The sequence below is a fragment of the Oenanthe melanoleuca genome, chromosome 15 (assembly GCF_029582105.1).
Source record: "Oenanthe melanoleuca isolate GR-GAL-2019-014 chromosome 15, OMel1.0, whole genome shotgun sequence".
NCBI classification, from domain to species: Eukaryota; Metazoa; Chordata; class Aves; order Passeriformes; family Muscicapidae; genus Oenanthe; species Oenanthe melanoleuca.
In genome coordinates, this window is record NC_079349.1 from 4,134,778 (window position 1) to 4,151,209 (window position 16,432).

Consider the following 16,432-nt stretch of genomic DNA (forward strand, 5'->3'; position numbering starts at 1 on the left):
GGTGCCAGCACTGGGACATGCAGGAAACATCTCAGGTGGCTGCAGGAGGGCACAATTCCCTCCCAACAGAGAAGATGGAGTGATGTGCTCAGCGGTGACACCCATCCATGCAGTTGTGACCCCCAGCTGTCCATAAACATTCAGCAGCAGTGCAGGAGCTGGCACATTGGATGGGCACCACGCCTGCTTTTCTGCTGCTCCTGACCTCTCCAAGTGGGAATATCGCTCCCTGCACCAGCCAGAGCAGTGGGAAGGTGTCAGCAGCAGCTGGTTATAACTCAGAGCCCTGGTGGTGCCTGGGGAAGGACGTACAATGAGCAGCACCGTGGTAACAACGACTTTGGCCTGACCCCTCCAGCTTTTGTCGAGCAGATTTTGATGCCAGCTGGGAGCTGGCGACACATCCCAGGACCCCCAGTGGGATGTTAACACTGTCTTTGCCCAGCCTTGGCCGAGGTCACTCCGTGACCGGCAGAGCGCTCTGGCACTGCCACATTCCCGGTGGGAACGGGCAGAAAGCTCTGCAGGAGGCACGAATCACCCGCTGAGACCTTCATCTTGATTTTATATCCATCCCTATCCATTTCAGGCTTTCAGAGTTGGTTGTTTATCTCCAGAGGAGCGAAGGCACTGAGTGCTGGGGTGGTGGTGGCAGGGGGTGGCGGGTCCCTGGCTCACCGTGTGTCTTCTCTCTCGCAGGGCGCGGGGCGGCAGCGCCCGCACAGAAGCCCAGACCATGCTGGCCTGCCTGCAGAGGACCCAGAACCCCCCAGCCCAGCACCTCCCCTGCCCCAACAAGGCGCTGGAGCCACGCAAGTGTAAGTGCCCTGGGGGTGGGCGCCCGCTTTGATGCTGTTTCCCTGATTGAAAAAGACATTTATTTAACCGATAATTAAAAAGAGCAGGAGAAGCGGGGAGGAGAGGGGGGAGGAAGGAGCCAAGATAAGCAAATTAAATTGGGTTGTGTGGTTGATAAGTCCCAACTTCAGCAAATGTTGCAGGGCTGGCTGGGAAGCGTGGCGGCGGCAGAGGACGGTGCAGTCGGCCCCCCAAACCTCCCCGGCCCTTCCCCCCCTAATTACTTTCCCCATTTTGCTGCAGCTCGCCTTCCCCAGGAGCTGGCCTTTCAGATAAGCTGTAAACTAGTTACATTAAAATGGGATCCAAAAGGTCACTCCAGCAAAGCACCTGTCTCTCCCAGCCTTTGTCTCTCAATCCAAACCGTGATTAAATGTATATTTAATGAGCCTGCTTTAGGCAGGCGTGTTTGACCTCCCCGGCTGGGAAAGACGCATTAAGATTCTCAAGTGATGAATGTGTGTTTTAAAGAGGGGAGTGGATATTTTTCTGCTGGTCTCAGTTGGATTTTTAAACATTGCCGGCTGAAGACAAATCAGCTGCTAAAGCTCTGCTTGTTAGGCTGTGACAGCCCCCGGGTGTTTGTTTAATGAGCTGGATTTTCCCATAGACCTTTTTTTTTCCTCTCTACCTGGGCACCCTGAGCAGCCAGGTGAGCTGGGCATGGGGTTTGAGCAAGCTGGGCAGGGATTTTGGACGATGCTCAGCCTCCCTGGGGACCCCCTGCACTGCCAGCCAGGAGAGTTGTTTGTCCTTGGAAGTTCTTTTATCCTGAAACATCCCTGGAAGTGTTCATGGATAGGTTCAACAGGGCTTGGAGCAGGTGTGCCTGCCCATGGCAGAGGGAGGAAGTGGGTGATCTTTAAGGTGACTTCCAGCACAAACCATTCTGAATTTCATGATTTTTTGTGTGAAGCTCCCCAATAGCCAGCACAGGGAATAGGACACCCAGGCCAGAGGTGGGGTTTGGGGCACCGAAGTGCCTTGTTAGTGTGTCTCCTCCTTATTGGTGTCTGGAGGGAAAAAGGATGCTGCTCTTGTAAAATGATTCATAATCCATCACACCTGAGCATTGTGGCAGCACAGGGCTGGTGAGAGGTGTCCAGCTTCTGGAGCAGCTTGTTGCCATGGAATAATAAGCTCAGCCATGCCCACATGGTCTGAAACCCACGGGCAGGATGACCCTGACAGGGTTTACTGGAGGTGTCCAGCACTGAGAATCTCTGTGTGAGCTCATTGTGATCCTGAGGTCAGGATACACCTGCTGGTCCCCACAGCATTCCCTGCATGCAGCTCAGAGCTAAGAACAGAGCCCAGAGGCCCTTCCTGCTGGGAGGGTTGATGCTTTTTGGCATTTCCCACCCTGCCACAGGTGCTGAAATAAGGAGGTTTGGTGAGCAGGGTGTCTCATATGTTGCCATGGGTGTGAGAGATGCTCCTGGATACAGCTGTCTGTGTCCTTGGAGGGTCCCAGCTGCAGGGTCCTGGTGGTCCTGGAGTTGTGCCAGTGGATGAGGGCAGAGGTTTCACCCCACCCCAGACCCTGGCAGGTGTGGGGTACCCAGGAGACAGTTTTTGGGCAGACCCATGCTCACCTGAGATCTCCAAGAAATTTGTGTCCCCCAGGATGGGTGGCAGCAGCCAAACTCCCTCCCAGACCCCCACACCGTGCTCACCACTGGCTGCCACCAGCCAGGTCACCTTAATCAAAGTTTAGCTGCCCGTACTTTCCGCTCATTATGGGCAAATCCGGCACGTCTCGCTCCTCTCTGCCTCCTGCCAGCACAAATTAAATTGCAGGTGACATCCAGGGCCACGCATCTGGCTTGGAATACAATTTTCCCTCCCTTATTTATGGCACCTGTGGGAAGCACAGTGGAGGGGCCGGGAGCCGAGCTCCCACTGAACGGGGAATCGGCGCAGAGAGCGCGCTCTTCAAACCAGGCGCAATTTAGAAGTGCCTCTGATTACTTAATTTGCTCCTGAGTATCTCAGTAATTATCTTTATGGGTCTTATTTCTGTCCTCTGGCATTGTTTCTGTCGATATTAAATGAGTCTGGCTCTCGGCACACTGGCCGTCTGGCCCGGCACCACTGTGAAATCCTATTACCCTGCCCGCGCCGCTGATTAATTTTGGTATTAATTTCACGTAAAAGGTGAGCTGACTCATTTTCCTGCCTGTGCAGGGAGCTGCTGGTGCCTTCACCTCCTGGTTCTGCCCCCTGGCCTTTCCTGCTGATTGTTGTCCCACCATCTCTGTGCCCCCCACATCAGTGTGGCTGCATCCCACAAAATCCATCCTGATAAAGCTGGAGGTGACTTTGCTGCTGTTGCCAGTGGTATTCCCGAGGTTGTTCCATAGGAACCAGCCTGGCATGCCTGGAGGAGGATGCAGGAAGGTGCCAGAGCCCTGCCTGTGCCTCCTGCCTCCAGCAGAGGAGCAGGAGCCTGTGGAGAAGCAGCATCCTCAGGAAAATATCACATCCAATTAACTGCAGCAGCCTGCTCCCTTTTGATTTTATCCTGTGTGCATTACAGGAATCCTGAGCTTTATTTAAATTATAAATCAAATAATGCCCCTCTCAGCTTGGCCAAACTCTTTGCTGCTCCCACTCTCAGCAGCCACAGAGCAGTGGATGATATTTAATGAAATGTTGCTTTCCATGTGCCCTCCTCCAGCCAGCCTGGGGCTGGGAGTGTGGCAGGGAGCAGGATGTGTGTCCCCCTAAAGGGGCTGGGAGCCATGGGGAGTTCACAGAGCTGAACCCCATGAGCCTGCAAGAAGGATGGAGAGGGATTATTTCAAAGACTGTGGAATGGCAGGATGAGTGGGGATGGCCTCATGCTGTCAGAAGGCAGGGATAGGTGGGATTTTGGGAAAAAATTCTTCCCTGTGAGGGAGGTGAGACCCTCAGAGAGAAGCTGTGGCTGTCCCATCCCTGAAGTGCCCAAGGCCAGGTTGGAATGGGCTTGGAGCAACCTGGGATGGTGGAAGGTGTCCCTGCCCATGGCAGGGGGTGGCACTGGATGAGCTTTAAAGTCTCTGTAACCCAAACCAGTCTGGGGATTTTTTCACCATCCACATCCTCCATGCCAGGGGTCCCATGGGAGCTGTCACCTTGGCCCCGCTGGGACAGTGTGACAAATGGCTCTTTGGGGTGGCACAAACCCTCCCAGGGCCCATCTGGGTATTAAAACACTAACGAGGGGATGGCCCTAATGAGAGGTGATGGCCAGGGCTCTGTGCCAGGGACTCAGCTCCAGGTCACCCACAGCTCTCCCTGCACCTGTGGGGACTCTCATCACTGATAAACCCGTTAATTGCACACAGGATGAGGCCCCATTTAATGGCTTCTCGTTACCCAATTCTGCTTGTTCCAAGGGCATTTTCATTAGAGTGGCTGCAGCCAGGCTTTTGTACACACCCATAAAATATCATTTTAATTTCATGAGGGGTTACACATGAGTGAAGTAAGATTAATTCTTTCATTTTCAGTTTCTGGAAGGGATCGGTTAATGATGGTTCTGTGTATTTATATACATGCCATAAAAAGGAGTTCAATTAACTGCTGGGCCCAAAATGTGCTGTTGACTTGCAGTTTCCCTGCCAGGAATTGCTGCAAAAACACTTTTCCATCGGTCACACGTGGGGATGGAGGGTGAGGTGGGGCTGCTCAGTGCCCATCTCCCACCAGGTCAGAGCCCTGGATTTGGGATGGGCTTGGCTGGTAATGGTGCAGCACATGGGAAGGTTTGGTTTGTGTCCCAGGATTGTGATGGTCCCATGGCCACAGGGCAGGTTCCTGGCCACTGGCAGACCCTGCTTTGGGGGTGCCCACCCTGCTCCCCTCAGCAGGTACAGTGTCTTAAATTAATTCAAATATGGCTGTGGATGAGCGAGCAGAGGGGCCAGGAATGAGCTGCAGGGCCAGCAGAGGTGGTGGGGTCCCCTCCTGGTCCCGGGGTCACTGTGGTGAAATGGCATCAGGGTGGCATCAGGGCTTCTGAAAGGTGGCACTGGGATGGCATTGGGGTGGTGGTTGTGTTGGGGTGGCCTCGGGGCTGTGCTTGGGCAGTGTTGGGTGACATCTAAGTGACATTATGGCAGCATCATGGTTGTGCTGAGGTGACACTTGAGTATTGTGAGGGTGGCATCAGGGCAGCATTAGAGTGGCACTGGGCTGACAGTGGGGCAGTATCAGGATGGTTTGGGGTGGCACTGAGGCAGTATCAGGATGGTTTGGGGTGACACTGGGGCAGTATCAGGATGGTTTTGGGGTGGCACTGAGGCAGTATCAGGATGGCTTTGGGGTGACACTGGGGCAGTATCAGGATGGCACTGAGGCAGTATCAGGATGGCTTTGGGTGGCACTGGGACAGTATCAGGATGGCACTGGGGCAGTATCAGGATGGCTTTGGGTGGCACTGGGACAGTATCAGGATGGCTTTGGGCTGGCACTGGGACAGTATCAGGATGGCACTGGGGCAGTATCGGGATGGCTTTGGGTGGCACTGGGACAGTATCAGGATGGCTTTGGGTAGCACTGGGACAGTATCAGGATGGCTTTGGGCTGACACCGGGGCAGTATCAGGATGGTTTGGGGTGGCACTGTGGCAGTATCAGGACGGTTTGGGGTGGCACTGTGGCAGTATCAGGACAGTTTGGGGTGGCACCAGGCCATCCCCTCCCAGCAGCACGGTGGCTGTGGTGGCACAGTGGCCAGCGTGGCACAGAGCACGGCGCCGGTGCCGCGCTAATACCTCGCGGAGGAGACAAATGGGAAGTGACACGTGTGTGTGTAGACGGGTATTTGCGGTGACGCTTTGACTGCAGATAATAAAGTGCTCGCCCCGAGGTGATCCAATTCCGCAGCCGCCTCGGCAGAGCCGCGCGCGGCGAGGGGGAGAAGAAAGGGGAGGAAGAAAGGCCCGTCTGAAATGACATGTCAGCCTAAAAAAGGGAACGTGTTAACGGATGAATATCTGGGGACGGCGAGCCCGGCGCTTCCCTTTGTGCTTTGTCATGAATTTTGTTGTCTGTGCGGATTCCGGCGCTGCCGCGCGGGCTTTGCCACCCACGGTTATTCAGATGGATTTCTCCCGCTCTGGTTTCTGGGCTTGGTTTAATTGAAGCCCCCGGAGCTGGGGTGTGTTTGTCTGGGGGTGCTCCAGCAGTGGGGGCTGTGCGGTGGTTTTGGGTGCTGGGCAGGGGTGGTGCTGTCCCTCCAGTCAGGGGAAGGGGGGACAGGGACCCCCATGGCAGCGTGGTGGTCTCTGTGCCACCCATCCTGGGGACACTGTCACCATAGAAACTGGAGCTGGCACGGGGTGGGAGGGCTGGAGGATGTGGCATCCGCCCAACCCACCTGGAAAGGGGGCACAGTGCCCACCACCCCCTGCCTGACAGCACCCAAAAACCACAAGTGACTTGTGGCTGCTCTCCCCACCCCGCTCTGGGCAGGGCTGCATCACCCCCCAGCTCCATCTGGGACCCCCTGGAATCTGCCCTGCCCTTGGATCACCAGCTGCATGTGCCAGCTGTGCCAGGCTCTGCCCTCCAGGGCAGCCAGATCCTGCCAGGCAGCTTTGCTACTTGGGGCACAGACCCAAAACTTGAAGGACTGTCTTGTTTCATTAAATGTAGCAGCTTTTGTTTGTTTTCTTCCAAGTGTTTTCCAAATATTGAGGTTTCTTCCAAGTGTTTTGCAAATATTTAGGGTTTAGCTCTTACAAAATCTGTTCCCAATGTGGCAGGCAGAGAAAAAGGGGATTTTTTGATGCTTTTTGAAGCTCTGAAGGCACTGGGATTGCCTTGCTGCAAAGGGAACAGGGATACTGGTCCCAAAGCTGGGGACAAGCTCTCTGCTCTTGCAGAATTTAATTCATTTGGAGGCTGCAGCACCATTATTTTTTAATAAGAGCCATTGGCATGGCTGCTCAGGTCCCCAGTGTGCTCCTCCCTCCACCCAGCATCGCTCCCCTTGCCACCCCTCCTGCCCTTGTGCCAATTAAAAATCCTGCCTCATTGCTGCCCTTCTGCCCTGCTGGCTCAGAGAGGCTGGGCAGGAACAAACCAGGAGCTCAGGGCTGGAAATGCCAGTGCTATTCTGGAAGATGGGCAGGGCAAGGAAGGGATGGAAGGTGAGGATGAGCAGGGAGGGTGAGGATGGGCAGGATGCTCAGGGCTCCAGGAAAATGCCTCTTCCCAGGGTGAATATGGCAATGGGACCACATGAAGACAGAGCTGAGGCAGACACTTTCCTTGAGCTGTTTTTGGCCCTTCTATTGCAGCTTTTTTCCCATTGAAAAAAGGGTGAAAAGCGTTTTCCTTTGGGACCACAAGAAGGCAAAGCCCATCCCTAGTGCTGGGAAGCTTCCAGCCACACGTCGCCTTCGGCAGCTTTATAAAGATTCCCTGCCGAGATTACTTCTTTCATTTATTGCAAAACATTGTAGCGCCTTCCATGTGTAAAAATAAGGATTGTCCCATCTTATCTGGGAAGGAATGGAGGGGAGGGAGGGAGCAGCACGTGTCTGTGCTGTTAACCACTGAGGTGCCGTGTCCTGCCACATTCCCACTCGGCTTCTCCCTGAGCAGCCCTTGGAAATTAAGGCACAAGTTGCTGCTGCCCCCTGCTCATCCTCCTGCAGGGAAGAGGGAACCCAGGCAGGAATGTTGTTCCAGCAGCAGCCTGGGGGACACAGCTGGGCTGTGGGAGCAGAGTGGAGCTTCCTTCTTTGTGTCCTTGCTGGTCCAGAGCATCCTTCCTGGTAGTGAGGATCCACTCTGTCCTGTCTGGTTCTAAACATTCTTCCTGCTCCTGAGCATCCTTCCCAGCACTGAGCATCCTTCCTGCTCCTGAGCATCATTCCTCTCCTTCCTGGTCCTGGCCATCCTTCCTGGTGCCATTTCGATCCCACACCTTCTTTAACCAAGCAGACCCTGGTTAGCTTCCCTTCCCTTCCCTTCTTTCTTCACATTTTAATTTTTTTTCCTTGACTTTGTGGGCTGTGGCTGCAGCTGGGCATGGTGTGGAGGTCCCTGGGGACACCAGGGATTGGAGGAATGCAGGGGATGCAGGGAATACTGTGGATGTGGGGGATTTGGGATGCAGGGAATGCTGTGAGGATGTGGGGGATGTAGGTGATGCTGGCAGCAGGTGGGCACATCTGAGGAGGCTTTAGGGAGGGGTTTTTCCCAACTCTCCCACCTTTCCTGCAGCCATCCCTTGTCCCTGTCAGACATTTTGCCTCATCCTGCTGCTCCAGGCACAGCAGGGCTGGAGCTCCCTGCTCCATAAACCGAGATTTATTCCGGACTGTGGCCCCAGCGGGGTCTGGGATTTACATCTGTGTCTGGGACTGGGCTTGGTGGCCAATTTGCTAAAGTAAAAAGTTGTTTGGCTGGAGGCATAATCTCATAAGCCCGTGCTGCCATTAGCCAGGGTCTCCTCTCTGCCTGGCTTTCCAATAATGCTCCAAGCAGAAGCTCAGAGTAATATAAAAAGCCATCGGATTATTACTGCGGGCGATGCATTTTCCATTTACAGTAATAAAACACTGAAGAAACAAAACAATTTAAAATTCCAATAAAATTCAAACCAAATCTTTGGCTGCTAAGCAGATTCAATTATTTAGCTGTTATTGAGTGCAGGCTGGAAAAATAGAGCAGGTCAGGGAGGGGAGGGGGAGATTGGGGGTGCTGGACACATCCCATGGGAATGCCAGTGATGGAGGGAGGTGGAAGGCAGGGAAATAACTGGGAGAAGAGGCTGGAGGTGACTGCTGGCAGTGGCTGGGTTCAGGGATGGCAAGAAGTGTGGTGGTGACAGTGCCACCATGCATCCCCTGCTCCCAGTCCAGGAGGAGATGGGCACAGAGGACAAACAGCAAGTGGCCATGTCAGGGCTGGCTGCACCCACCAGTGGCTCAGTTTGCATCCTGCAGCAATTAGAGGCCTCTGGAAAAGCAGTAATTACTGCAGGAGCAGCAGAGCGGCCGCTCTGTAATTTTCCCGGTGGGGGTGCAGTGTGTCACCCCGAGATGTGACAACACACCCAACTGGTGGCTTGTCACATCCAGCCCAGCTGGAGCAAGGAGGTGACAAAGGCTGGGATGCCCTCTGCCACCCCTGAAGTGTCATCTGAAGTCCCAGTGTGTGAGGACAGGGTTTTGGTCAATCAGAGAACCTCAGTGCTCAGTTTCCTTTCCCTCCCTCCTGCAACAGCCCCTTGGTTTTTTTAGTGTTTTTCCTCAGAAAGGAGCATTTCCACGGGATGGGCTCATTAGGGATTCTGCAAGTATCACCAGCTAATTAGTGTCATGTTAATTGAGTATTCACGGTGCTGCCACCTCCAAGGACAGTGGTGCTGCCATGAAGGGGAATGCAGATGTGCGTGCTGTGCCGTGCCATTCCGTGCAAGCCTCTGGCCCCTTCTCAGCCCCCTGTACCCTCTGACCCCTGCCCAGCAGAGCCCACAGTGCCCCCTCAGTGTGTCCTCACTGCCCTGCTGGCCCTGCAGGAGCTTCCCAGAGGATGGAGGGTCAGTGCCTGGGATGTCCTGGTGCCACACATCCTCACGTGTCCTGCCTGAGGGAGCTGCTGCTGCTGCTCCTTCTGTGTTCCGGCAGCTCCATTAAATCCTCCTCAAAGGCACTGGTTTTAATTGGCTTAATACACTCGTTAATAACAATGTCTATTTAAGACACCTGTAAAAAGCCCATAATATCAGCTTAATGGGAGCAATGGCTGGTGCAGGCACTGCGTCCTGCCTGGGCAATTACTGCACTGATGGAGAGCACAGAGTGGCCATGGATGGAGAGCATGGAGAGCAGCCACAGCCTCACTGCTGTGTCCCCCCTCTGCTGCTGGAAGTGTGGAGAGTCACAGATTCCAGTGCATCCCTCCCGCTCAATCCTGGTTTTAACCAGTGCCTGGTTCATCCAGGCATGTCACAGCCATGGAAATGTCACTCAGAGCAGGATTGGGGCAGGCAGTCCCTTCATAGGGAATGTGGGATGTACCCAGACATGTGGCTCTTCCATGGTGACTTTGCCACCCAGGATGTGGTGGCATCAGGGGTAGCTGATCCTGGTGGCTTCAGAAACAAAGTGCTCAGGTACTGGGGGGGCTGCACCACCTGGACTCCCCAAACCCCCCCAGTTTTACCATCTCTCCCTTGCAAAACCTTCCTCTGGGCAGGCACCAGGCATTCCTAGTGTGCCACAGACATCCTTTGGCAGGGCTGGGAATTTTGGGTGTCAGCTGGGAACCAACCACTGTTCCCATGTGCTGATGTGTACGTGCATGTGCCTGAGTGTGTGTGAGTGTGTGAGTGTGTGGAGATTTTAAACACCTAATTTATTCCATCTATTAGATAGATTTTGTAGATTTAATCATTTTCACAGTTGGTGGCTCATTGGATACTCAAGATAAACTCCAAATGAAAGTATAATGGGAACGACAAATGAGTTTTCACACCAGAATGGCAGAAACTTGCTCAGGAAAGAGTTTGAAAGGAACAAAACTATATACATATATAAATTTTTTTTCTGCAGTGGCTTTTGCTGACTCCAGTAGGTTACCACAGTTAATTTCACCAGTTTTGTTCATCTGTAAAATTGCATAAAAGTGACATTTTTGTGCTCATTATAGGAACTGCTGATTTATGGCTGGTAAATGCAACGCTTTTCCATTTTTGGTGAGGTTCTCGTAGCAGCGCAAAGCACCCATGAAATTGCTTGTATAATGTAGTTTAAATCCAATCTCAGAGAAAGATTCCCCCGTTGGGTAAAGTGACATTTCCATTCTCCACACCGAGTTTATTTTAGGCCACTTTACAAGTGACTCCCGTCAGCGGGAGGGGACGGCTCGGTGCCGTGACCTGGTTTCTGCCGGGAGCGGGTGGGATCCAGCCAGGGGAGGGTGGTGCTGGGGTGCTGGGTCCCCTTATCCTGCTGGCACTGGATTCACCCCAGGTTTGCTCCCACAGGCGAGACGGCCCCCATGCATTCCCCGCGCTACCCCAGCCCCGCCGAGCTGGACGCCTACGCACAGAAGGTGGCCAACAGCCCGCTGACCATCAAGATCTTCCCCACCAACATCAGGGTCCCCCAGCACAAGCACCTTAACCGGACGGTGAACGGCTACGACACCACGGGGCAGAGGTACAGCCCCTACCCCCTGCACGCCGGCGGCTACCAGGGGCTGCTGGCCATCGTCAAAGCCTCCGGCAAAAGCGTGGTGAAGAACTCGGAGGGCAAGCGGACTAAGCTCTCGCCCGCCCAGGTGGGCGTCGCTCCCTACCCCGCCTCAAGCACTTTAGCTCAAGGTCCCTCCTGCGCCGGGCAGCTGAGCTACCAGAAGCAGCTGGAGGGTCCCGTGCCCCCCAACGTGACGGTGGCGGCCTCGGTGCTGCCGCTGGCGGGCAGGAGCCTGGCCCTGCCGCCCTCCAACCTGCCCTCCATCCAGAGCATCATCTACCAGATCAATCAGCAGTGCCAGGCGCAGGGTGCCCAGCCCGGCTGCCCGGCCGTGGTGGCCGCTCACGCCAGCCCGGCCAAGCACGGCGCCTTCGGCCCCGGCTACGGCGGCACCGTGCTGCCCGAGTGCCGCAAGGGCGCCGAGCTGGCGCTGGGCTCCAACCCTGCTGCTGCCTCCCTGGGACCCAAGGCTGGCGTTTACCCCGAGGGCATGGACTACCTGGTGTGGCAGCAGAAGCAGCAGCAGCAGCAGCAGCAGCAGCAGCACCTGCGAATGTACAGCGGGGGCAGCGGCGGCGGGGGCGCCCTGAGCAAATCCCCCGAGACGTGCGCGGGCGGCTCGCGGCCCTACGGGCTGGGCGGCGCCGCCGACAAGGTGAGCTCGTCCCCCTTGAACTGCATGCACGGCAACTTCGCCGTGGGCCAGTACTTCGCTCCCCCCTGGAACAGCATCCTGGTGACCCCCAACAGCGACTGTTACAACCCCGCCGAGCTGGGGGCCGGGCCCCGCGAGCTGGGGGTGCCTCCGGCCGAGGGGCTGCCCAGCAAGACCCTCTGCAATACCTCCATCCTCAGCAGCAGCCTCCAGTCCCTGGAGTATCTCATCAACGACATCCACCCGCCCTGCATCAAGGAGCAGATGCTGGGCAAGGGCTACGAGACCGTGTCTGTGCCAAGGCTCTTGGACCACCAGCACGCCCACATCCGCCTGCCCGTCTACAGATAAGGGACCGGTGCTGCTCTTCCCAAACCAACCCAGGGCCAGGACTTTGGCGCGAGCTGACCGGGGGGACGGGGAGGGGACGCGGGGTCGGCTGCCCGGAGGGCTCCCGGGACACTGGCGCTGCACCGGGGTCCCCAGACTGGACACACCCGCTGGAAGCCGAGGCCGAGGGACCTAGCTTGTCTATATAGCTCAGAAATCATTTTTATCTCCACGAATGTGAACAGGGAATTGCTACGAGTTGCTGCTATCCAGGGAGGGGAGGCTCTGCTGCGCTGGCAGAGCCCGGTGTCGTGGCCGGCCGGGAGGCTCCAGGGTGGGTCCCAGCCCAGTGTGTGGCCGGTGCTGACCTGGCAGCTGTCCAGGAGGCTCCACAGTGGCCAGTCCTGGCACAGCAGTGGCCAGGAGGCTCCATGGTGGCCAGTGCCAGCCCAGTGGTGGCCGGTCCCAGCCCAGTGTGGCCGCAGGGAGCTGGCGCCTGACCTGTAGCTGAAGTCCGTAACTTGCACTGCTTTGATTAAAGCTAATAACTGGGGACAGTCTGGAGGCTATTTAAGAAAAAAAACACTTGAAAACTTGAACAGATTTTTTGATTTTTATAATTTTTTTTTTTTTTTTTTAGTTGACTAGGCTGTACATCTACATGTTGGCTGCTACAGAGTCTCCTCTCACCCCTCTTCCTCCTCATCCTCCTCCTCTCGCCCGGCCCCACAGTGGCCACCAGCTCCTATTCCCACTCAACCAGGAGGTTTGGGACCCCCTCAGCCCCTCTCTCCTGGGAGCCCCCCAGCTCTCACACTTCCAGGCTGTTTTCTTTCCCCCCTTACAGTCAGTTCTACCTTGGTTCTGGGTCACTGTACCAGGGTGCTCACATACCTCCTTTTTTTCTCTTTTCTTTTTTTTTTTTTTTTTTAAAGAAACCACCCAAACAATTCCAAAATTATGATCCGTTATTCACTCTGTGTAATTCTGTGTTTAATAGATTTGTTCATTTACAAAAGGCTCCTCACCATGAAATACAAAGTGTTTTGATGTTTAAAGGTAAAAAAAGAATAATATCCCGATGAAACCCAAGGTGATTGTGCTCGGAAAAGAGGTACTGTATCCCTGAAAGCCTGTTCAAGCACTAAGTGCATTTACAAATCTCTGAGAATGTTTTTTTTTTATACTAAAATTGACCATTATATTCTACTGTGAGAAGTGCTGGCTGCACTATATTGTTTTAAAAATGAGAAAACGAAAAGAAAAAAAAAAAAGAAAAAAAAAATAAAAGAAAAAAAAAAAAAAAAACCAACACAAAACCCGCAAGCCGTGTGTCCGGATGGTGTTTTTCCCAAAGTAAAACCAGGATCTTGCTGGATGTGTGCTCTGGAGTCTCTTTGCTTTGCTGTGGCCTCCCCCAGAGCTGGGACACCCCTCCTGCTCCAGGAGATTTTTAGGGCACGGAGGAGCACCTATAAATAACCTGTTAACGACGCTGAGCCATTAATCCCAGCACCAGTCTGTGCCTCACGCCCAAGGGGCTGCACACGGGACAAATCCCTGGGATTAGGGCTGTGGCCTCACGTGCACCGTGGGATGCCTGTCCCTGGTGGGGCCACGGGTGCTGGGGTCAGTACCGTGTCCCCATCCTGTCACCTGCACTGGGGGTGGCACCTCTGCTGCCATTGTCACCCAGTTTCCCACTGGGTTTCCCCAAGGCAGGGCCGTTCCTGGTGCCCAGGTGGGATGGGGGCTCTCTGGCACACCTAAATCTCCCAGCAGCAGCAGTGAGTGAGTCACACTGGGATGATGGACCTGAATCCCAAATAACTCCCAGCTGTGGATGCATCTCCCTGGCTTCCATGTCCCATGGTGGGGACACAGAGCATGGCTTTATCCCAGCCAGGGAGGGGACAGGGATGGGATGGGATGGGATGGGATGGGATGGGATGGGATGGGATGGGATGGGATGAGATGGGATGGGATGCTAGATGAGGCTAGAGGATGGGATGGGATGGGATGGGATGGGATGGGATGGGATGGGATGGGATGGGATGGGATGGGATGGGATGGGATGGGATGGGAAGGGATGGGACAAGGACAGGTAGGGTGCTGGGGACACAGCCACGTGCCTGGAGCTGTCCTGTGGCCGTGGCTGAGGCTGGGGCTGGCAGCTCCATTTGTGTCCTTTGCTCACTCCCACAATGGTGTGTGGCTCTGCCATATTTCTGGCACACCAGGGCACTGCTCCCTCACCGGCGTGACAGCCGATCCAGGGAACAAAGAGAAATTGGGACAAAAGGAAATTTTCACAGAGGTTAAGGTTTCTGATGGGGCGGGGGGGGGATGGTGCCACTGCCTGCCTGCTTGTTAAAATTAGTCCGTCTGGAGGAAGATCTTTGCTCAGATCTTTGTCATTAAAAAGATGCCACATCAAAGGAATGTGGAGCACAGCAGGGCTCCTGGCGGGTCCCTCTGTGCAGGGCAGCCCCTCCTTGGGGACCCCCCCGCACCAAAGGGGGGACTCTACAAAGGCTGGGGTGCAGGGAGCCGTGCTGGGGGCTCCAGGAGAAACTTTGCTCCGTCAGCTGTGCCTGTGGGAGGAGGATTCATTAGCGCTGCCTCCATCAGATTTCCCAGCTCGCCATAAATCAGGGCGAGCGGCTGGGAGCGACGGCGCGATCCATCTTGCAGGTCTCCAAGTCATTACATTTCATTAGGAGGTGTGTGGGGGTTTTTATTATTTAGCAGGTTAATTCTCCCCTCAGATCGCTCCTTGGGAGGAGGATTTCGCTGGGCACGGGGAGGCTTCAAGGCTGGAATACAAAATAAATGGGTCCCTCCTTGGCAGGCACCTGCCTCCAGGCAGGGCTGCTGCAGTGCCAGCTCTGGCAGGGGCAGGTGAGCACGTGGGGACCCAAAATGTGCACGGACACCTGTGGGAGATGGGGCAGGGACAGCCGAGGTACATCCCAGCACTGAGGATGAAGACACCACAACTCATTGCCCTCCCATTCCATGGGGCACAGCACCCACGAGGAACACACTGAAGGAAACAATGCTGCTTCTGGCCTACAGATACATTCCTATTCAAATAATACCAATAATAATAATAATACCAATATCTAAGGCAGGTGTGCTGATATTAAACTTAGTGGCCGCCTTTGCTGTTTGGGAGTGAGGAGGAGAGACAGGCAGTATAAATTGCACGGCTGCAAAAGGACTTAAAAAAACCCATCTCTCATTTTGATTGATATTAGCTTCACAAATTAAGCTTTAGATTTATCTAAAAATAAATTTGCTTCCACGCTGCGCGTTCTGGATGACAAGTGCTTTTCTCTTCCCTTTGTTGGGTTTGTCACCGCTGGCAGGGCGGTGTAGGGAGGGGGCCAGGGCTGAGCACCCCCTGTTCACCAGCCCCTGAGGGTGAAACAGCTCAAGGCTTGGTGGGGCAGGGGCTAAAAGGCCAAAGTTAATTCCTGAAGGTGGCAGAAGCCTCCTGTGCTGGGATGTCACCGTGGTGGCTGCGGTGTCCCCATCGTCACAGAGCCACTGCAGGGTGCAGAGTGATGGTGCAGGGGTTTGGTGACAGCTGCTCTTCCCACACCCTCAATCCTTTTAGAGACAACTGACATGTGGCCTCTTGGCTTTTGGGCATTGAGATCTGCACGGGAGGGGAGAAAATTGGTTTATATCTCATTTTACTGGAAAATCCCATCCCTGGTGCTGCAGCTGGGGGCAGCCACGGTGCTGAGCCCATCTCTGGCACACTGGGGGGCTGAGTCCTGATTCAGGGCTCCCCGGGCACCACACAGGGCCCAGCCAGGACTGGCCACTCTGGTCCTGTGGCCACCCAAGCCAAGTTTCTTGTTTTCACCCAAGAACCAGCCTAGAAGCAGGGCAGCTCAGCTCCTCATTCGATTATGAAGCAGGAGCTGCCACCTCCGCCTCTCCCAAGGAGCGATAATGAAACATATTCATCCCTCACCCTGGGGAAATACTTAAACCACAATATGAGAGATGTATGTAAATCACATTTAAACAGAGACGGTGCCGTTAACGCTGACGGCGACTCATCGAGCTGGAAGATGAAGTGTCCCCTCTGCTGCTAAAGTGTTTGCTGAGAGAGCTGGGCTGTCCTCAGGGCCCTGGCCAGGGTCTCTGTCAGTGTCACCGTGTCACCACGCCACTAGTGCCCACCCAAAGCGCTCCTTCCCACCTGCACAACGTCCAGCTGTTAAAGGAACGCTCACCACTGCAGGTGGATGGGAGGATGAGGAGGAAAGGAGTTACAGAGGGGTGATGGATGGGATGGGGTGAGGATGGGAATGGGATGGAGATGGGCTAGAGACTGGAGGGGATGGGATGGGATGGGACGGGATGGG

The 16,432-nt window shown here is 54.8% G+C and overlaps 1 protein-coding gene across 2 annotated transcripts in view; it reads left to right on the plus strand.

The window, feature by feature from the left end:
• The window catches only part of FAM222A (family with sequence similarity 222 member A), a 28,221-nt gene extending 14,856 nt beyond the window's left edge, over nt 1–13,365 (plus strand). The window contains exons 2-3 of one of the 2 annotated variants that reach the window (XM_056503952.1): nt 700–818; nt 10,852–13,365. In XM_056503952.1, the coding sequence (XP_056359927.1) occupies nt 737–818; nt 10,852–12,068 (1,299 nt within the window). In that variant the 5' untranslated portion in view covers nt 700–736 and the 3' untranslated portion in view covers nt 12,069–13,365. Of the gene's footprint in view, nt 1–592; nt 819–10,851 lie in introns of those variants that run through there. The other variant, XM_056503953.1, reaches the window with a different exon arrangement.
• The last annotated feature ends 3,067 nt before the right edge of the window (nt 13,366–16,432 follow it).